The sequence below is a fragment of the Dipodomys merriami genome, unplaced genomic scaffold (assembly GCF_024711535.1).
Source record: "Dipodomys merriami isolate MVZ:Mamm:240054 unplaced genomic scaffold, mDipMer1.0.p SCAF_11, whole genome shotgun sequence".
NCBI lineage: Eukaryota > Metazoa > Chordata > Mammalia > Rodentia > Heteromyidae > Dipodomys > Dipodomys merriami.
Genome location: NW_027202382.1, coordinates 39,225,478 through 39,247,802, shown reverse-complemented (window position 1 = coordinate 39,247,802; position 22,325 = coordinate 39,225,478). Strand labels below are relative to the sequence as shown.

The following is a 22,325-nucleotide window of genomic DNA, read 5'->3' as shown; positions in this document are numbered from 1 at the left end:
TCCACCCAGCCCCCACCTAGCCCAAACCCCCCAAAAGGGGGTTGTCTGCATCATCTTAGGAATCAGGCCTAATTAAACCTTGTTGCCTATGTGTGTCTGGGTCTGGTTGTAGTCTACCACTGTGTGTGTGGAGAGGGTGGGGGGAGGGAGGTAATGTGTGCATGTATGATTTGTATGTTTTTTACCTCTTGCTCACGCCTTTGTGGATGATATTAGATTGTGTGTAAGTCACAGTCCCCAGGCCTTGGTATATCTAGGTGGTTGTCTGGGAGGTTTGGGTCTGGCTTTGTCCACAGCATTGAGGTATGTGTGTGTGTGTGTCTCCGGGTGGGTCTGTAACTGCCAGGGTGACTGTCTCTGGTCCGTTGTGTCTTCCTCTCCTCCCCCACGCCTCCCCCTTCCTCTCCCTCCTCTGTCTGTTTTATCATCCCTAATGAAGCAGTCTCCTCCATCGATCCTGCTGATTGCCAACCCATTCCTTTTGTTTGTTGGCGCTGAGCCATTCAGCGGCACTCTGACAGCTCAGCTCGTCTAATTAGCTCTGTTGTTCTTTTTCCCCATGTTTCACCACGTTGCAAGTTCAGTTGAAGTTGCCACAAACTTAATCCCCCCATTTCAGCCACAAGTTCACATTCTTAACCCGCCTTTATTGTAGTGAGGCACAGCGCTGTTCAGGACGAGCTGACAGGCTTAATGTCTGACCTTTCCTGAGCGCCTGCCCCGGCCCAGCCGAGGACAGGCCTGCTCCTCACTCCAGCTGCATCGCCTTTGTGGGGAGAGGCTGGGGGAACCCTCCAGTCAGGGGAGCCCGCGTACGGCTGCCAGAGGAGCCGAGCTGCTCTAGGGAAGCCAACGTGCAGCTAGAATAGGGGTGAATGTAGCTATTTGTTTGTTCAGCAAATGATGACCAAATGTCTGCTGAATGGCAGGTGCCCTTCTATTAATAATGACAGTAATAGTGGCAGCATTCTGCACCTCTTGGACGCCATGCAACAACATTTGTGTGTTTCTACAAATCTTGCCCTATATATATATAAGTATACATTATACATATACATATGTATGTGTGTGTGTATATATATATATATATATATACACACACACACACCACACACACACACACACACACACACACACACATACACACACACACATGGTACTACACAGGTTATTAAGAGGGATAAGATCAACCTGTGATCCAACTTCTAATGCAGAGACACCCTGGTCTTCCTTTGTTATTGGTTTTTAAAAAAAAAAAAAAAAGCTGGGTACCAATGGCTCACGCCTGTAATCCCAGCTACTGGGGAAGCAGAGATCTGAGGATCATGGTTAAAAAAACAGCCCAGGCAGGAAAGTCTGTGAGACTCTTAATCTCTAATTAACCAAAAAGTTGGAGGTAGAGTTGTGACTCAAGTGGCAGAGCACTAGTCTTCAGCCAAAAAGCTCAGGGACAGTGTATAGGCCCTGAGTTCAAGCCCCACAACTGGCACATGCATGTGCACACACATACATACATGCGCGCACACACACGTCACTGAGCAGCAGGATAAGCATTTACAAAGCTCCCACTATGTAGCAGTGGAACACCACTTTGGGGTGGTCCTTGTACTTTACAATGGGTCCATGGAAGAAGACAAAGCAGGTTTGATGGAATGCATTTGGCTTTTACCACACCTCTACTTTGCCAAACAAAGCTGAGCTCAAACTGGCTGCTTCACAGGAAAAACTTTGGTTAGATCAGACATGCGCAAACCTGAGGATCAGATGGGACCCTATAAAGACTTGTCTAGTATGTGGCCAACTTCTATAATCTTCTTCCTGAGCCACTGTGCTGTGTTACCCAAAGATTGCCAGCAGAGGTGTTAAGGAAAAGAGCAGCCAGGAGTTCATGCACCCTCTTTTCCCCATCTTGTTTGCAAATCCAGCAAGTGTGGTCTCATGTATGCAGGGAAAGCAAGCCCTGTGCGCTGCCCTCAGCATTGGGCTGTTTTTATTGGCAATGGAATGCAGAGGGACTTTCTTAGCTTAGAGCTTTCCCTTCCCCCTCTCCAACACTGGAAACGGTCAGAGATGGTGGTACCATGGAATGTTGATTGGACTGAATGAGTTTCTTCTACACATACCTAGAAATTCTCAGCCTGACACCCATTCACAGACTCTCCTGGGGAGGGAGGCGTCTTTTTCTGTGGGCTTTCAGAGGTGGCAGCTTGGAATAACCCATCTTGGCACCGCGGCTCTAACTACAGGATTAGGAAGCCATCCACTTCCTCCACCAGGTCTGCGCCATGAGCATGGCCACACAGGGACAACAGCTGGCTGAGCCCTGCTGGAGGACTGTCACGGGAGACCCTGGGAAGCAAAACAGCTTCCATCAGGACTCTCCGATGTTGGTATTTGCGTTTCCCCCTTCCCATTTGGGGAAGCATGGGATGGGATTTGACTATAAAAGAGCAAAATTAAGCATGCGTATCTCAAAAAAAATCTCAGTGAAACCTTTCAGGTGTCTGGGTTCTGTGGCTAAGAGCCATGGGATGTTTTGCGTCCCCTGCAGCCACCGTCACAGCCTGACAACAAGGAGGCAGGGAGTCTGTCCCCGTCCTGCAGCTGAAGAGAATTTTCCTGATTTGAATGGGCCACAGAATTCCTAGTAATGCGTCTTATCTGCAGCACACAAAGTGGTGGTTTTTCCATGATGAGTGGGGCTTTTGTAGCCTGCACCTTGAAGATACCCGAACATTTCTTCTGGAATGCTTATCTAAACCTTCACGATGTCCCTGTATGGCTTTTCCAACTCACTCCTTGGGGGTTTCCCTGTGCCCATTCTAGGTGCGCCCACCCCGTCCCCATGTCGTCAAGAGACCAAAGAGCAATATCACCACGGAAGGCCGGAGGACATCTGTCTCAAGCCCTGAGCAGTGAGTACCTATGACCCCCCCCCCTCGTCTGTCTGGAAGAACATAGGAGAGCCAGTATGTTGTGCTCCCTGGAGCACTGAGCAGGTGTTTTACAAAGGGGTCAGTCAGGAGCAGGGCTTCGCCTTCAGTACTAGCTTCTGCATGTTCTTCTGCTCGTCTGGCTGTCATATCAGCAAGAGGCCCCAGAAGCTGAGGAGCTGGGTACCTGGTCTGGGTTCAGAGTGATGAGACCCTAGGGGCACTCAGACAAGATTGAGGAAGGTCCCAGGCTTCTTATGCTGGAGACATAGAGTTCATAGATGAGAATTGGCAACGGGCAGCTATTTAACGAGGCTACCCTCTCCCTAGGTCTGGTGGGGTATAAGGTCTCTCTCTATTGCTCAGATTTATGCACAAAGATTTGCTCAGCCCCCTTTTCACTTGTGCCACAGCATGTGGGCTCCCTGGGCAGGCCCTTGGGATATGCTGAGGAACTATCCTAGAACCTGAATCAGCCACATCCCAAGTGACTGTTGGATAGATGAGGAGAAAGAGGATGCAGGCCACACGCTTTGCATACAGAGGCTGAGCTACCCTAGTGGCTGGGCTCAAAACCCCACTCCAGAGCTACTTCCCTTTGTTCCCAAGACACACGGATAGTTCAGCAGCCACTCACTGGCTTCCTGGATGTCTAAAGAAAGTGCACAGATCCATCTTGGTCTGGAGTTGTTGGAGGAATTGGAAAAAAAAAAAAATCAGTCCTTTGAGTGGAAAAGGGAATACCCTTTCTGAAGGGACTGCTTTCCAAACATTTCTCAGGGAAAGCACATCCTAGCCGGAACTAGAGCCAAAAGGAGTAACTCTGAAATGTCAAGCTATGGCCTAACCCAGGTTGTAGTGCACTTCACTTTTCCTAGAAACTGATTGAGACTTGCATAGAAAGTTCAGGTGAAAGAGAGCTAGAGAGTTAGAGAGAGTGTGTGTGTACATGCATATGCCTTTCTAGTACTGCTTATGTGAGATTTGGAAGAGAACACTCTTGAAGTTGTGCAGACTTAACTGGTGCCTAGCACAATAGGATGGTGGGAATGGGGAATGAGGGCCAGGCAGCTCCCTGATGGTGGATGATGATTGCCCCCTTGTGGAGAAAAAGCTGCATAGTTCCGATGTCCTCTGGCCCTACAGATTTCTCCTGAGGGAAGGAAACTGACTGATTTCCTTAGAGTCACTTCTCTGCCACTGTATCTGTACTGGGATACAGGCCCTGGAACTGTAGAGATGGAGTTGCTAAACCAGAATATCACTGCATTGCACAGAACCTCTGCACTCTCCCATTGTATGGAAAAGCATTGCCCATTGTGTAGCCAGATTCCTGTTGAGACGCTGGACTTTGTAACCCTGTTGATATCGACTGTTGCTCTCCTAAACCAGAAAGAGACTGAATCTTCCCTGTATTTTTTCTGGTGACTTCCTAAGCTGCGTCAATATGACTCTCAGTTTCCTTTTGCAATATGCTTACCTTTCTTTTCAGGGCACATCAGGAGTTGAGATGAGCCAGCAGAAGGCTGGGGCTGGTTCGGGGGAGGGGGAAAGTGGTGAATCAGCTGTAACAGAAAACAAATGGCAGGTCTTCTGTGACCACACCTCACAGCAACCCAGACCTGGAGGAGGGAGGTATATTTCAGGACGTCAGTACGAGGATTTCTCTTCACATTTTCTTGATACGGAGGAAGGGAAGTTGTGCTCTCATCATGCCAGTGACATTTCTGGTGCCACCCGGGTGTTTTCCTGCGTCTCTTCCAGGCTGCCATCCCCCCAGCCCTCCCCCCCCCCATGCTCCTCCACTTCCAAATGCCATGTCACAACAGCACTTGGATGTGTTTTTCTCAACTGTCATCAGCTCCAGCTGGCAAGACCAACTTCTTGAAACACAGGAAGCATCCAGCGGAAAATATTTTAATAAAACAGACTCCTCATAAAATATTGTTGGGGAGGGGCAACCAGCTCCACCAATCTGTTGGCATGGTGTTGGAAGACTTAAGCAGCAGCTCCGCCGCCACGTAGGAGCCAGAGCCTAATGGGCCTTTGTGTTGTATATGTGGACTCAGTGCCTGGCCCTTTCATCTACCCTGGCTTTTCTTGAATCCTGGGTCTTCATCTCCACTGGCAATTTCAAAGTGAATCTGAAACTTGGAAGTTTGGGGCAGCAGAAGAGTATGTGGGATCTTTGAAGTTGAGGAGGGAGACTGGATCTTCCTGATCTCTTGCCCCAACCGTCACTTCCAGCAGCATATTCCGTCATCAGCTTGGTGGACAGGAAGCCAGGGCTGATTAAGAATACAAGCGTCCCCTGCCCTGCAGCATTCTGGGACCCACCAAGGCCGGCAGTGGCGGCTGGCGGCTTCTGGCTAGTCCATCACCGAAGTCTCCTTCCAGCTGACGTCCACCCGTCCGTTGCTCCATCTGTGCGTTCATGCGTCTTTCATTCAGCAAATATCTCTGAGAACCTGTTAGATGCACACTAGGGGGCCTGCAGCAGGGGTTTCCACGCTCAGTCCCGTAGACTAGCATGTACTCATTCAGAACGAAGACTCTCCTCTACCAAGGGTAAATTTCCTAGCCCCCTCTTGGCCTTTTGTTGGCCTTTAGAAGAATGCATTCAACAGATTTCTAGGGAAACATTCCCTGTTGTTTGGTTGTTGTTTTCCGTTAGCATTCGCTGATTAATATGCAGTTACATTTCTCTCCATGAAGCGGTAGCTCCTCCCGTTATTATTCAGATGCGTTAGCTGGATGGCAGCCAGCAGGAAGCCCAGCCCAGCCCCTTCATGTCTTCAGCCCTCTGGTGCTAGTGGTTTCTGCTTCCACAGACAGGGAGCTCAGGCTCCCATAGTGCATCTGCTCTTCCTAGGCCCTCTACATAGAATGGCAAGGCTGAGATTCAGAGTTCTGTTTCCTGCCGGGCGCTGGTAGCTCACGCCTGTAATCCTAGCTACTCAGGAGGCTGAGATCTGAGGATAGCGGTTCAAAGCCAGCCCGGGCAGGAGAGACCGTGAGACTCCTATCTCCAATAAACCACCAGAAAACCGGAAGTGGCACTGTGGCTCAAGTGGTAGAGCGCTCACCTTGAGCTGAAGAGCTGAGGGACAGCGCCCAGGCCCAGAGTTCAAGCCCCACGGCTGACCAAAAAAAAAAAAAAAGAGTTCTGTTTCCTGTGTCCTAATGCTCTGCTGCCCTCCTTGGCACAAGGTCTATGGGGGTTCATTTGTAGTCTGTCTTTGCCCAGCCACACAGCCCCATGTCCTAAGATGACTTGCCCAGCCTACCAGCCCTCCCCTAGGTTCTTTGGAGCCTAGAGTCAGAAGCCAGAGCCTCAGTCCTCCTGCTACCGGAGTAGTTTCCATGGGTACTTAATGAGTCTCCTTGGGGACAGAGAAAGAGCATTTCTTAAGATTCTACAAGGGGGCTGGGGAGGTGGCTCAGTGGTAGAGTGCTTGCCTCGCATGCATGAGGTCCTGGGTTCGATTCCTCAGTACCACATACACAGATAAGGCTGGAAGTGGCGCTGTGGCTCAAATGGTAGAGTGCTAACCTTGAGCTGAAGAGCTGAGGGACAGCGCCCAGGTCTAGAGTTCAGGACCCATGACCAACCAAAAGAAAAAGATTCTGCGAGGTAGGTGGTGGCTCCCCCTTAGCCGATGGAGAAGCTGACGCTAAAGGAAAGACCCAGTAGAGTCAGCTGTCTCTTGACAGGTCTGGTCCTTCACTCTCCAGTATCCAGGCTCTTTGTTTAGGACCTACTTCTGGGCCAAGCATGGTATCACATACCTGCAATCTCAGCACTTGGGATGCAGAGGCAAGCGTCAAGTCAGCCTAGGCTACAAAGAAAGACCCTATCTCAAAAAGTAAAAGGATCTAAGTAGGCCTCCACACTACACTGAGTAGTGAAACCACGGCGCCTGACCCTGTGTTTCGCAGCCAGCACCCCAGCTGCAAAGCCCAGAGTTCTTTCCCTTCTGGCTCCCAGGTGCTAGAGAATTTCCATCCAATGTGGCACCTAGACAGAGCCAATAGCCAGCTCACAAAGGCAGCACTGTGCTCCACCAGTGCCTGTGACCCACCCCAGGTGCTGCTCTTTGCCAGGCAGCCTGGGATTTCATCCCTGCCGAGAGGTGGAGTGGGGCCAGAGTCAGTGGCCCTCAGAGAGTAGCTCAGATATGGAGGAAGAGCATTACATGCATCCATCACCTAGTTCATCTTCACAAGCTAGCCACAAGGCTGTCTTCTGAGTCCCAAAGGGCTCATGGGCCATGGTGGGTCTTCGGGGACCAGTCCCAATTGCCTGTACGGTTGAGCCCTTTTGACCAACTTGGTCCCTTGTCGTCTTCCACTCACAGAGGGGCCTTGGCTGGCTGCATCCCGAGTGGGAATAGTTCCTTTCACCTCTCTGGCTAGAATATAGGAAGTTTGTGCTTTTCAAGTACTTTTGTTTATTTGTTTGTTCAAAGAATACAGCAGCCTTAGAGACATCCTAGACATGAAAAAGAAAAAAGAAAAAAAATTCCCTTTTAGTTCCTCTTTAGTTGAGATACATGTTACATACCTGTAGATTCCCCTCCAGTCTCTTTGCTATATGTATTTCTTTTCTTTTTTTTTTTTTGGTGTGGTCATGGGGCCTGAACTCTGGGCCTGGGCGCTGTCCCTCAGCTCTTCAGCTCAAGGCCAGCATTCTACCACTTGAGACACAGTGCCACTTCCGGCTTTTTTTTTTCTGCTTATGTGGTGCTGAGGAATTGAACCCAGGGCCTCATGCATGCAAGGCAAGTGCTCTACCACTGAGCCACCTTCCCAGCCCCGTATATGTATTTTCTTGACACTCTGCCTCTCTTGCAATCTCCTCTCCTATGGGCTGTTCCCTGTGTCTTCATGACCCTGTTATTGGATATAGAAGATCCTGTTGTATATGTACTAAGGATCTACCTAGCCCTGCTTGGAATTTGATCTTTAGGCTGTTCACTAGCTTTCATCCTTATGAAAATGCAAGGATAAATATCTGTGCTCTCCAAGCTGTGGTTTGCTTGATGTCATTGTAAGAAATAGAATTAACAAGTACCATTAGCTGAGAACTATGTGCTAAGCACTTTATGTACTCCACTTCATCAAGTCCTCATGAGAAATGGGTGGAAAGGGGGTTCTGAGCTTGATTATCTAGCAGTGGCTGAGACTCAGAGGTCATCTTTGCCCTTGGTCATACAGCTAGTAGCAGAGTTGAGCTTAAATGGGTCAGTTTAATGCCAGAGCCAGTACACTCGCCTGCTCAGCTAGGTAGATGCCTGCCCTGTATCATTTAGTAACTCCAAAAGAGCAGTACCACCCTCTTCTCCTGCCAGAGCTGATGTTAGTGCTGATGTAGACAGTCTGTTCACCAAATGGCCAGGCCACACTGTGCAGGGTGTCAGACCCTGTTATGCAGCCCCAAGATCCCAGAAGATGAAAACAAGATCAGAAGAAGCTGCCAGAAATATTTAGTGAGAACCCTGCCCAAAGCCCCAGTCCCAATACACTCGAACTTCTCTGTCTTGGCCAGTTGCTCTCCTGAGCACAGTACATCTCATGTTCTTGACCCCGGCCCCTCCTGGCTGGGCCTGGGGGCCCAGTCATGTAGATGGTAACCTGGTGCAGGGGCAGAGTGCTGGAAACCAACATCCCAGCCCACCCACCACCAGCCCTACCACTGTGCCAGTCTCCTCCCCCTCCGCTTTCAGCACGGAGCCCATGAGCATGGTCCCTGAACCAGCAACTGCTTCAGCCTCCACACAGACACCTGGTGGCCCCCACAGCTGCCCACTCTTCCTCCCTGCCCCCGATCCCAGCCTGCCTAGATATTGCTCCTCCAGCTTCACACACATGTGTCTACACACGCGCACACACACACACACATACCAGTTGTCCGAGTCCTCTAGGGTGGGGACTGGGTGTCCTTCCACTGTGACTCTCAGACCTGAGTCAAGTCAGACTCTGTTCAGAGGTGTTTCCTGAATGACTGAACACTACTCGGTGAAGGCAGGTCCACTCGTGGCCCATCCACCCTAGAGATGGGGCAAGTATTAGTCAACCACCAGACACAGAATGAGCATCTAACAGTGCCAGGGGTGACCAGGATGAGACTGTGAAACTTCCAGCAGGCCACCTGCCCTGCCTGCAAAAGCCAGGAATTGCCACCAGCTCCAGGAACACATCTCCAAGATGCCAGCTGGGCCCTGCCCTCCCCCCCCCCACCCCCGGGCGGGGAGGGAGGGGCAGCTGGCTCGGTGCTGCCTCCTGGCAGGCTGCCAAGACCCCCTGTCTGCATGGCTACGGGGCCAGACACTCCAACAGAAGGTCACAGACCCAATGAGCAGAGGGAGAGGCTCCTCACTGGACTCCCCTCCACCCCCTGTGGATTTGGGAGACAAAGCCAAGCCTGAAGTCAGATGTGGTGCCCGAGCCCCGCCTGGAAGAGCAGGGATTGCCAATGAGCCCCCCGTGATCCACGGTAGCCTCCTCCAGCCACTGGAAGGGGGATACGGTGTCCACGAGCTGTCGCTTGAGAGGAAGCTCTTTCCGTGGCAGAGCAAGGCTTCAGGGTACTACAGGAAAAGGGCTCTGTCCATGCCCAGAAGTCACCCGCTTCAGTCACCTGAAAGGCGCTGTCATCCCAGCTGAGACTCGGGCCTCTTCCAAATTCCACGTCCCCATTTCCCCAAGGCTGCCGTGGCTCCCTGCCACATTATCTGCACCCCAGTGTCTTCTCAGCCAGGGCATTTCCAGCCTCACTCAAGCTGAAAGGAGTCAAGACCTAGCAATGGAAGAACTTTTCCTGGGGCCAGGCCATACCCACAGGGCCACTGCCCCCACATGCCCTGCCATGGACCCCAGACTCCATCCTCAGACCCAGGTGCTCAGCAGGAAGGAGCTGGGAAGGACAGTTTTCTCCCAAGTCCACACCATGCCCTTCCCAGTTGAGAAAAGAGCCCCCTAGTGGCCGTCTCTCCACCTCCCTCCAGCACAGACCGCCCCGAGTGGTGATGAAGTAAAGGCCACGCTTGGGTCTCCCTGCTTGGAAAGGAATCTCAGGACATGTGGAAAGGAGTCTGGGCCTGTGAGACTGGCCTTTAGTGATGTGTGTGGACGGAGGAATGAATGAATATGCATAGGAACACACAGGCTAAAAACTACTCAACAGTCTTTCGAGACTACAGATCCGGGAAGGGCCCTCCCCGTCGAGGTCGCCAGTGTGCACTCTGCGTTGCATTTTCAACCCCTCCCTGCCTCCGAGCCTCAATAAAGTGGCTTGACCCCCCCCCAAAAAAAAACAAAAAAAACCCAAACTACTCAACAGATGAGTGATGGTTGGAAAAGCCAAGGGCACACCAACCTCAGGGACCTGGGGTATCGAGCCCAGCATACTTCCTGGCACCCCAAGACCCACCCCAGTCTTGCTCGTAACCCTCAGTCCTTGGTTTTGGTCCCTGCCAGCTCCTCCTGCCTCTCCTAAACTCACAGCTCACGGTGCTCAAAGAGACCCCAGTGGGCATCAAGGAAACCTCCATTCTCTTTGGGAAGAAAAGTCTGGCGTCCACATTCTCCCCGTTGGGATCCTCATCCAAGGCCTCTGGGCCTCCTCTGCAGGCCCTGAGCCTCACAGCCCACCAGAGACCTTTATTTGCCCTGCTTCAGTCTTGGTGGTGGTCGTGGGGCCTGGACTCTGGGCCTGGGCGCTGTCCCTCAGCATTTCAGCTCAAGGCTAGCGCTCTACCACTTGAGCCACAGTGCCACTTCCCAGTTTTTTCTGCTTATATGGTGCTGAGGAATCGAACCCAGGGCCTCATCATGCAAGGCAAGCAAGCACTCTACCACTGAGCCACCTTCCCAGCCCCTGCTTCAGTCATTTGTAACCACTACCAAGCCTTTGGCCTGCAACACTGGCCCTGTGGCCTCATTAGGCCAAAGCTGGGAATCTGCAGGTGAGACTTGCCAGATGACTCCATGTGCTCGGCTGTGCTCGGCAGAGGCCCATTCATCTGAGGACAGGGACAGCTACCTTGGAGCCTGGACATGAGACACACCTGTGCCCAGAGTCTCTGCACAGACACTGAAGAGTCACTGCATGCCAAAGCCTCCAGCCCTGTTTAACTTGATGATCACCTTCAGGAGGGCTACAGAGTCTCCCTTTCACAGGGAAGAAACTGAGCCCAGGAAGTAGTTACCTAAATAGGGGAGGGAAGGGAGGCCCGGCAAGCAGGACCTGGCCTCCACCCAGGGCCTCTCCATGCTCATTGCTCCCCAAGGCCACGCCACCGAGGGACACAGAGTGAGCAAGCCATTGCCTAAGTGAAGAACCTTTGTGTCGAAGTAAAATGATCACCAACCCCCTTCATTACCTCCAGAGACAAGTCCTGGCTGATACCTTCCCATCTTTATCTCAAGTACATTTAAATGTCAATTAAATTTGAAATATCTACATTTGTCAGCATTTCATTTTGGACCAGCGTGACGTGCTGCTGATTTGTCCACGCGATGTGACACATGAAAAAAACTCTCGAGATGCAGATCTTCCTCATTAAAAAATAAGCCGGCGCGATCCCAGCACGGCAGAGAGCACAGAGCACGTCCCTGCTTCCTGACGCCGGCTCTGACATGGTATTTAAAAAGGAACAGCCTCGCCTGTCACCACTGTCACACGCACTCGCTAACCGGCGACACGTTAAACCAAACATTAGAAAGGGCTCAGAGTCATCTGCATGGGAACTCCGCAACACGCGCGGTGGGCAGAGGCGGGGCACTGAGCCGGGGGATGGGGTGCCAGTGGTGATGGACAGAGAGCCTTTCTTTCTCCCCGAGACATCGCAGCCCTCGCTGGGTAGCCAAGTTCGCCCCGACCTGCCTTTTTACAGACAGTCCTTTGTGTGTAATAAAATCCAGGCGATTGGTGGGTGGCAGACTGCAGGATGGTAGCTGAATTGGGTTAATGAGGGAAGAGGTACACTTTTTTTTTACCCCCTATTCCGCCTTAAGCTAATAAAAAATTTAAGCCTGGACGTTTTCGATGGTCCATCCTTTATCTCTGACAAATATCTGACTGTATGTTTCATGGGAGAACATGAGCAGCTGAATTTAAATAAGTTTATTTTGAAATCTCACCTTTCATTAAAAGTAGATGGGGGAATCCCCTCCCTCCGCCCGCCCCCCGCGCCACACCCCTCTCGTCTCATTGTTTCAGATCTGAGAAACTGAAGAGGTTTAGAGACAGGTGGATTCGGTGTGACCCCAGGCAAGCCCCCCCCCCAACTTCAGCTTGTCTGTCTTAGTGAGAAATGGTATGGACAGCAGATAGCTCAAGGCTTGTCAATTCTGTGACTGCCATCATCTTCATCTCTGTGGCCTGGACAGGGCAAAGGTCAAATCTGACCAAATCACAACCAAGTTTCACCCAGAGCCATTGGCGTGTTCTATACACACACACTGGGTCTAGCTGGCTGGGAAAGCCAACTGGAGACAGTTGCGTTGAAGGTTAGAAGTGAGGTTCCCCCTCCTCCCTCTCCCTGCATGGACACATACATGTAGGGAGGCAAGGTCTCGTCCAGCACCAAGGCTTCCTGCTCTTCTGTGAATCTAGAAAGTTCTGTCAGGTATAGTAGCGTTCATGTTATGTGGCCAGTTATGGTCAGTGCTATCTGCTCAGAGTCACAGGATCTATAAATGTGGGCGCCCATGCTTAGGTGGCTCTCAGGGCCACCCAAGAGCCTTATTCCACGTGACCCTGTCAAGGGCTTACATCATGCTGTGTCAGCCCACTGTTAGCCCCGGTGAAGGCCCTGGGCCTTCTAGTTGTTTTCAGCAACTTCCTGAGACTCGCTTGCCCTGTGTCCATAACACACACACACACACACACACACACACACACACACACACACACACACACACACACACACACACACACACACACACACACACACACACACACACACACACACACACACACACACACACACACACACACACACACACACACACACACACACACACACCCTGGCATGGTGCTATTCTGTCTGTCTCAGAAGGTCTCAGAGGATAAGTGGGGAGCCCAGGAAGAGGAGACTTCAATCACAGCCACAGCTGTGATGAAAGGAGCCACAAGATGTGGCGGGCCCCAGGAGTATGGGCCAACTGAGGTCTCCCCCAGCACGTCAGCTCTTACTTGTTTAACCAGAAACTTGCACGGTGCTCTGTGGCCCCAGGTGGGGGTGAGGGAACAAGCTGGGCTCCTGCCCTTGAGAAACTCAGAAACAGACTTAAAGGAGATTAAATGGCCCTGGGAAGCACCAGGCAGTAGCCAGGAAGACCAAGGAACCCCGGGGAACCTCTTGGCCACTTAGGCCAGGTTCTGAAGGCAGAACAGCAGTCAGTGCACCAGGTAGGACAGCAAGGCCAGCTGACAAAGAGCGCGTGTTTCAAACATTGTAAGCTGGCTGATGTGTAGGGGGAGGGCAGGGGGAGGCTGCGGGTCTGTACAGAGCCACGCGCAGCTCAGACCCCGCTCAGCCTAGCCTGACCCTTCTTCCCTGCTCAGGAGCCGTCCCATGCTAGGGAGTGTGAGTGGGTCATCTGTTAGGTCATCCCGCCCCTCCTTGCCGTTTATGCAGCAAACTCCTGGTCCAGAATGGTCATCTGCGGTTCGAGGAGAGGGCCAGGGCCAGGCTCGTGTGGAGGTGGTCCTTCTGTGGACGTGGCAGGAGCCAAGTCTTGCCCGGAGCTGGCCAGAGCACGGCTCTGTGCATCAGGTCCCTCAATAGTCCGCGGAGGGCTGGGAATGAAGGGGAACAGAGTGCTGTGGCCCACCCCCTCCTGAGGCGGGATCCCGGGCTACTGGCTTTGAGGACCTTAGGGACCATGGGAGGTACAGACACGGCAGAGGGGGAACTGGGGTCCTTGAGGTTCTGGGAGCCAGCGAGGGGCACGAGCTGGGTTAGCACCAGCGATGGGCATCATGGCACAGCCTGGTCCCAGTGCCCCCCACTCCCTGGGGCAGCTGCCGCCCCTCTTCTGCCCGCAGCTGTGGTTCTTGGTGCTTGCTTTGGACCTGTTGCTCTTGCCTGACATAAAACCCCAAGGAGTCCCACCCAAAGTGGGAAGCGCGGGAAGGAGGCTGGGGCTGCCCTCGCGGGCGGGCCCCTCCTGGACACCCCAGGTCTCTCCAGACCTCCCCAGCCCCTCCCAGGGCTGCTCGGAGCAGGCCCAGCTCACTGAGGGGAGCAGACGCAAACAACCCCTGCTCCCCAGGACAAGACAGCAGCCATGGTGGGGCTGGGATTTGAACCACTGTCTGCAGGCCCCGCTCCTCTCCAACCCCTGGCCTCTTGCAGGCCATGGTCAGTATATAATTCATAGGAGCCGGGTGTGGAGCCTCCCTGGGCCGTCTATGTGTTTGTTTAGAGAGGTAGAGCTCACAGGTGGCTGACAAGGGAGATCTATTTTTTATAACGATGAATATTTAATTTCCACATCACAGATGAAAAGGAGTCTCGAAAGAAGCATCTGAGAGAGGCTCCAGAGAGCCGCCGCCAAGCAGAAAAGGCCCTTCTCCAGGGCCTCCGCCACGAGCCTCACTTGTTTAACTTTTTTTAAAAAATTTCTTCTTCAAATTCCTGATTATTGAAGTAGCTATGCTCATCGTGGAAAAATGAAAAGAAGCGGGGGGGCGGGGGGAGTCACACACAATCCCACTGGCTATTATTGGCTTTTAGGCCCCTGCGTTTCCAGTCCTTTTTGTTGTTGTTGTTTTGGTCTTGGTTTTTGAAATGCCGCTTTCTGTAGATCGGAGAGAGGGCACGTGGTACCATCGCTTCGCAGTGTCCCTGCGGGAATGGGTTCCGGATGCCAAAGTCTACGCATGCTCAAGTCCCTTGGGCGACATGCTGCCACCTTTTAAAACAGCTCTAGATCGCCGTATTGTATATCCACGGCTGCGGAATCGCTACACTGGTTAGGGAATGCTAGAAAGGCAAGGAGAAAAGTCTGGCATCGTTTTCTCCCAAATGTCTTCCCCAACTCACTGTTGGTTGGATCTGCTCATGGAAGGCTGACCATGAGAAAATGACAATTCTGCGTCATGACGGTGGCTGGGGGGAGGGGGAGCCATGTGGAGTCCGCGTTGCTCTGCGCTAACTGTCCTGGGGCATAGTTGCTCACTACATTTAGGAGGCACATGGAAGTGGCATTCCAGGGTCGCTCCTGACTGGATGGCGCATTGCAGGCTCCTGGTGCACAGGGCACCCCAGTTTCCTCCCCCTGCCGCCCTCTGGCCCTCTCCTTCACACCTTGCACAGAGCCCTGACAGTGCCTCTAACTGCCTGTTCTCTTCTCTCTTGTCTCCTCTGCCCCAGCCTGGTAAAGCCTTTGCGACACTATGCAGTCTTCCTCTCCGAGGACTCCTCTGACGATGAATGCCAGCAGGAAGACACCCCCGGCGCTGGCTTCACCGAAAGCTTTTTCTTCTCCACTCCCTTTGAATGGTCTCTCTTCCTTCTTCCAGCTCCCTGGGCTTAGCTGGGTGACTCTCTGAGCACATGGGGGGGGGGGGGGGTAATAGGGCTGGTACCGCTTGCTCCTGTTGGGGGAAGGGTGGTGTGTGAATACAGCCTGCTAGGTGTCCCAGGACCAACTGGCAGGGAGAATGCCCCCTCTCAGGGTGCCAGCCCCACCCGGGCTGTGACAGGGGAGTGAGGTGACAGGAAATTAATTTGGCTGTGAATAGACTTAGTGGCTACTGCAACCATGGGTTTTGGTCCCTGAGTCCTTCTTTACCTCAACACAGCTTGGAAAACCAGCGAGACATCAAGGCAGGTTTTAAGTTAAAAGGAGATTTCATAGTATGGGATATGTATATTAATATCAGCAAACCTAAATGTTCCAATCTACCTGACTGTGAACATGTGCCAGTGCTGGGGCATGAACTCAGGGCCTGGGCACTGTCCCTTAACTTTTTCCACCAAAGTTGGCACTCTGCCACTTGAGCCACAGCTCTCTGTCTTTCTGGTGGTTAATTGGAGCTAAGAGTCTTATGAACTTTCCTGACCAGACTAGCTTTGATCCTCAGATCTTAGTCTCTTGAGTAGCTACAGTTACCTGCCTTTTTAAATATAATCTTATCAGTATTGCTTATAACCTAAGCTTTATATTAGTTACAATTAACATTTTTTTCAAGAGGAAAAAGACAAAGGTTTATGGGCTGGGAGGTTTTATATTCTTTATTTTTTTAACTGTCATAAAGGTGATGTACAGAGGGGTTACTGCTTCATAAGTCAGGTAACGAATACATTTCTTGTTCGACAATGTCACCCCTTCCTTCATTCTCTCCCAGTTTTTCCTTCCTGTCCCCACTCACTCATTTTCTACACACTTTTCAACCACTGCTGCATCTGTCCACCCTTTGGAGGTTTATGTTTTTAATAAAGAGAAAAGGGTTTGCCCACCCCCAAATATAATTTTTCGTAGAGCCCTTTCTTTGCCAGCTCCTCCGCCTACAGGTTTTTCAGAGCTGAGGTTGAGCTAAGATGGCTTCAGTCTGCCCTTACCAAAGTCACTGGTGTTTTACAAAGCACTTAAGGGAAGGGAATGGCCCTTCTCGTGAGTCCACTGTCCCCTATTCTCCACGAGGGGCCAGTGTTCATTCCTGACCTCTTCCAAAATCCCAGGCACTGGGTTCTGTCCCCTGAGCTGGGCTCGTGGATGCTTTTAAGGACCATATGCAACCCAGACTGCTCTGCGGCCTGCCCGTGCCCACAGCGCAGGGAGATCCTGCCCCTGCCTGCCTCCACATCACCTGTGACCACCCAAGTCACCCCTCCCCGCGTCCCCACCTGCAGACTGGCCTGAGTCCTGAGTCTGGTGCCTTTTCTGCACATGAAATCTTTCTCTACATTTTTGCTTTTGAATGTTGTATCCTTATCCTAAGTAATAATACCTACAGCATCATAGGTTTAATGTGTTGCTGTTGTTTCTGATACTAGTTAAACTGAAGAGAGACCAACTGGCATAAGAAATGTTCATTCAGGTATCAGCTTGAGGTCACCTTGCAGGAAAAGGAGCCTCCTTAAGTGACCCATGGTCTTGTCCTCTGAAGTCCAAAGTCACACCCTATCATGCTGTCTAAATCAATACCTTCTTTTTTTTCTTTTCTTTCTTTTTTTTTTAAGCGGGGGGAAGGGGGAGGGTGGCACTGGAGATTGAACCCAGAGATTTGCCCATGCTAGGCAAGCACTGCACCTCTGAACCATACCCAACCCCAGTCCCTTCACTACTTAGATAGTGGTTACTCATTTCCTTAGCCCAGGATTGCAGTGCTCAGCTCAGTCTTTGTGTGTTATATGTGTTATGTTTTCTTAAAAAAAAAAAAAAAAAAAAAACACTGTGTGCTCAGAATGCTGAGACTTGAAAGTTGAAGCTCAAAGCCACCTAGGAGAGACAAATCTACGCAACTCTTATCTCGAGTTAACTAGAAAAAAAAAAAACCTGAAACTGGAGGTGTGGCTCAAGTAGTAGAACTCCAGCCTTGAGCAAAAAAAGCTGAGGGAGAATGTGTGGCCCTGAGTTCAATCCCCAGCATTATTAGCACAATCAATAACTAGAAGCTCTGCCATCCTGACTCAAAATACAAAAAGTTAAAAAGAAAATAATTTCCTGAAGTCTAAGAAGCTTGGACTTTTCTTTTCTCCTTTTATTTTGCTCAAACTCAATGAAAGGGTCCTTGATTTTTTGGTCAGAATGGTCAGACTTGGCTTCCATTTCCACCTCTTGCCAGGTGCCGTGAGCCATGGAGTGAGTCACTTCTCTGAAATTCTGTTTCCTCATCTATAAGGTGAGGGTGTAAGGCCTGCTTCATGAGCTGACGGTCAGTAGTTTGTGTTGAGCCCTCCTGACTGTCCTTCAGGGTGCCTTCCATGTCCGCCCACTCATGACCAGCAGGTGGCGCCTTCCTCCCACCTTACCAGCATACAATCTGCACCTGACACAGAGAAGCCTGGCACCACACTGGCCCCTAGCTCCACTAAGGGTCAGGGTTTACCCAGGCACTGCCTGTGGCTCAGTGGTGCCCTGGGGTGCAGCTGGGAGGAAAGAAGGCTACTTGAGTGTGCCAGGCACTGCATTTGCTCACAGTCGCCACCATCACCTGAGCAGCCGTGACTCAGAGACATTGGGTGACGCCTAGAGAGGCACAGGCAGGGCTATAATGGATGTCACACAGGCTGACATCCTCAGTGGGTTCCCCTGAAGGTACTGGGCAGCAGCTGCTCAGTTCCCCCAAAGCCACAGCCACTGGTGGTCACCGCCTGGGAGCACAGGGAGGAAGGAGAACACAATCGCCTGCCCACCGGTTTCCCCCTCCATCTGCCTGTGTCCCTGCCCCATTCCTTTAGCTTTCAATACAAAGCCTGGGGTTCTGGGGAATTTCCTTCCCCTCCCCCCAGGCCCCCAGTGCAAGTGACAGCCATCCATCATGACTTGTCCAAGGTCACTGAGCAAGCAGCAAAAACAAATTCAGGACCAAGTCGGCCAGGGGGTATAACTCACCCCCTTCTACCACCTGAGCTGCCGCCAGCATGGGGCCCCAGGACCTCTGCTGTCCTGGCGGGTCCTGGGCATGGTGCTTGAGGCCTGGACATTCTTGGAGGCTGGGGCACCCCTTCCTCCCACCAACACCAGAGAATCCAGCATGCTCTGTCTCCTCCCAGGCCACAGCCATATCGGACACTCAGAGAGTCAGACAGTGCGGAAGGCGATGAGGCAGAAAGCCCCGAGCGGCCTGGGCGGGAGTCCCGGGGCTCTGTCCCAGCTCCTCCTGACCGGGCTTCCAGCATTGATCTCCTGGAAGATGTCTTCAGCAGCCTGGACATGGAGGCCCCACTGCAGCCACTGGGCCAAGCCAAGAGCTTAGAGGACCTCCGGACCCCCAAAGACCTACGGGAGCAGCCAGGGACCTTTGACTACCAGGTATGGCGCGGGCGGGGCAGGGTGTTGGCTGGGTGATCCCACACAAGACAGGGAAGAGACCAAGAGGAGTCTTCAGCCCCTGCTGAGTGAGTGATGGCAAGCCTACCCGGTGGGCAGCAGCTGCGCTCCCCTCCAGCCGCCCTAGACGCTGCTGGGGTCATCTGCTCACGTGTCCAAAGCAGGCTGACTCCGGACCGAACTGTACTGATCCTACCAGGGCTCCTTAGGTCTGGATTGTTGCGGTGAGACCACTGACCTCCCTGGTGACTCCAGCGCTGGCTTGGTCATCACCCGGTCACCTGTGGAGTCACAGTTCCCATGCGTCCTCTGAAGCACCCGTGCCCACTGGGAATGAGGCAGCGCAGACCAAGAGGGGTGGTGTGACTTTCCAGGTCCAGTAGCCTGGAAGCAACAGAGCCAGGACTTGAACTCAGTCCTCGCAAGTGCCCTTTCTGTCAGGTCCCGGGCCTCACCCATGTCCCTAGGGTGATCGAAGGTGCCACCAGCTCTGAAAAGCAACAAGGGCTGGACCAGTACATGGAGTCCCTGTCCCAACTCCACTTCACAGTGCTGGCATCAAAGGGCAAAAGGCTCCTCCAGCACCGCTCAGGCACACAGTAGGAGGCCTGGCTGGGAGTCCAGCTGAGCCTGGCTTCTCTGCTGATGACCTCAAGTGACCGCCATACTCATAGTTCCGGTGCCAGCCCAGCTGGGGGGCGGGGCCGGGCATGCTTTCTTCCTGTCTGGGACGGCCTGCGAGCTCTCCCGTCCCGCTCTTCTTCCCAACAGAGGCTGGACCTGGGCAGGAGCGAGAGGACCCTGGGGATGGCGATGGCCTTGAAGCTCACCCACCCGTACAACAAACTCTGGAGCCTGGGCCAGGACGACATGGCCCTCCCCAGCAAGCCTCCGGCCGCCTCCCCGGAGAAGCCCTCAGCCCCGCCGGTCAGCTCCCCAGCCCTGCCCAGGAAGCCCCAGAGCCGGGACAGCATCCTGAACCCCAGCAACAAGGAGGAGGCTCTCACCCCGACGCCAGGTAGCATCACCATTCCCCGGCCACAGGGCAGGAAGACGCCCGAGCTGGGCATCGTGCCGCCACCGCCCACCGCGCGCCCAGCCAAGCTCCAGGCCGCCAGCGGCGGCGCACACGGCGATTTCTCAGATCAGCTGCAGATGGATTGGGAGAGACAGGCGGCCCTCAGCCCAGCACGGTTCCTGGGGCTGCTCCCCAGTGTGGCCCCCCAAGGCCCCAGTGAACCACTGAAGCCCCTCAGCCCAGCTCCAGGGGTTGCGAGCACAGGCAGCGACGCCCTGCTTGCCCTCCTGGACCCGCTGAACACAGCCTGGTCAGGCAGTGCTGTCCCGCCACACCCTGACACCCCAAAAGTGGCCCCCCCATTCACGCCTCAGTTCAGCTTCCCCCCGACCGGCACCCCCACCCCTTTCCACCAGCCTCCACTCAACCCCTTTGTGGCGTCCGTGCCAGTGGCACCGTCCAACCTGCCCTTAGGTTCCGCCCCAGCCCCACCTTTTGGGGCCCCTCCAGCATTTGCCCCCAGCCTCCTCTCATCCAGTGCTGGCTTCTGTGCCCCTCACAGACCTCAGCCCAACCTGTCTGCCCTCTCCATGCCCAACCTGTTCGGCCAGATGCCTCTGGGTGCCCACACTAGCCCCCTACAGCCGCTCGGCCCCCCAACCGTTGCCCCCTCGAGGATCCGAACGTTGCCCCTGGCCCGTTCCAGTGCCAGGTCTGCGGAGGCCAAGCAGGGGCTGGCTCTGAGGCATGGGGAGCCCCCGCTCCTGCCCCCCAGGCCCCCACACGGCTTGGAGCCAGCATTGCAGCCCTCGGCGCCCCCACAGGCCAGAGACCCCTTTGAGGATTTGTTGCTGAAAACCAGGCAAGACGTGAGCCCGGCCCCCGCCCCGGGCTCTGTGGAGCAGCTGCGGAGGCAGTGGGAGACCTTCGAGTGAGGGCCCCGGCTCCCTCGCCACGCTTGCCCAGCTTCCACTGGTGGGAAGGGACCCTCTGCCCCGCTCCACACTGCTCACCTTTGAGGTCTGGCCCTGGGGAGGGGCGCTTCACAGCCTGGGAGCTGCCCCACCTGCTCCAGCACCCTGCCTGGGTTTTGCACTAGAGGTCAGCTGGGCCGGACACCCAGGTCATGTCCCAGCGCCTTCCCTCCAGACCCTCCACAGCGAGCCGCGGGGCTCTAGGCCGCTCCTCTGGGGCGCAGTAGTCCACCCCCCACCCCACAGGCATCAGTGTTAGCTCCGTGTGAGTGCACCTGTGCGAGACACAGGCATCGGGGTCCAGAGTGAGGGTCCTTCCCAGGCGGGGGACCTTCCCGGTGGGCATCTGAACCCTCTCTAGCAATACTCTGGTTTTTTCATGAGTCTCCACCCAACCCCCAAGTGTCAGTCATTTCTGGGGGGCAAGGGTCCAGGAACCCCTGTGACGGCCAAACCCAGCTGGGGCTGGGAGCACCAGCAACTCTAGAGAAGAGGAGGAGCCCCAGATCCAGATGTCGGGAGGAGCCCCCACACACACACACACACCCTGTTACCCAGCCTCCACGCTTTCCTGGTCACTGTCAAGGCCGGGGCTCCAACTCCTGTACCTGGGGCTTGGTGGGCAGAGCTGGCAGTGACAAGTCTGCTTTCAGCTCAGAAGCCAGGCACGGTGCCACAGGCTGGTGGGATGGCACAGCTGCCTGGACGCCCTGTCAGGGCCAGGCAGGCCCCATGGAGCGGAGGAGACGGGCCGGGTGGCCCGCAGCCAGCCCTCCCCATCCATCTCAAGCAAGCTTCTCGCCAGCACGGATTCCTGAGGCGGACAGCACCAAAGCGAGACTCTAATGTTTTGTTGTTGTTTCTTTTATCTTTCTTTTCCTTTTGACCTTATTGATTGGATGAATCCTGAAAATTGACTCCTTTCAATAAACCAAGTTAAAACATGGCCTCACAGTTTAAGAAAACAACCATCTGAGACATGCAGGAAATTGTGAACATTTTCACCTGAATTCTCATTTCCTATTTGTGAACAGGTCAGACACTGTCTACCCTGGGGTGTCTGGCGGGGACAGGGGGGGTCTCTGGAGGCCCCTGTCCCCCAGGGAGCTTCCGCTATGTCTCAAAGGCTTGGAAGCTGCCATCGCTGCACATGGATCTCTGAGGCTTCTGGGGTCAACCATGACGCCAGCACAATCCTATCCTGTCCCGGGCCTTGGCTGATGGCGAGCCCAGTCTCTCCTGGGCACTCAGCTGTGCGGCACAGGTTCCAGTTCCACTCCCCTGTCCTGGGCAGACCTCCGGGCCCTGCCAGGACAGGGCAGCCTGGGGGGCAGAGGCAAGGTGCTCCTGCTTGGATCGGAGAAACAACGCACACCCGACAGCCCCGAC

General features: G+C 53.6%; 1 protein-coding gene across 7 annotated transcripts in view; it reads left to right on the top strand.

Moving 5' to 3' along the window:
• Dennd1a (DENN domain containing 1A) overlaps positions 1-21,882 on the top strand; it is a 482,983-nt gene extending 461,101 nt beyond the window's left edge. For 4 of the 7 annotated variants that reach the window (XM_070013274.1, XM_070013264.1, XM_070013288.1 and 1 more), the window contains 4 exons: positions 2,827-2,915; positions 15,320-15,448; positions 18,668-18,926; positions 19,716-21,882. In XM_070013274.1, coding sequence (XP_069869375.1) covers positions 2,827-2,915; positions 15,320-15,448; positions 18,668-18,926; positions 19,716-20,897 — 1,659 coding nt within the window. In that variant the 3' untranslated portion in view covers positions 20,898-21,882. The remainder of the gene's footprint in view (positions 1-2,826; positions 2,916-15,319; positions 15,449-18,667; positions 18,927-19,715) is intronic. The other 3 variants (XM_070013301.1, XM_070013293.1, XM_070013281.1) reach the window with 1 other exon arrangement.
• The last annotated feature ends 443 nt before the right edge of the window (positions 21,883-22,325 follow it).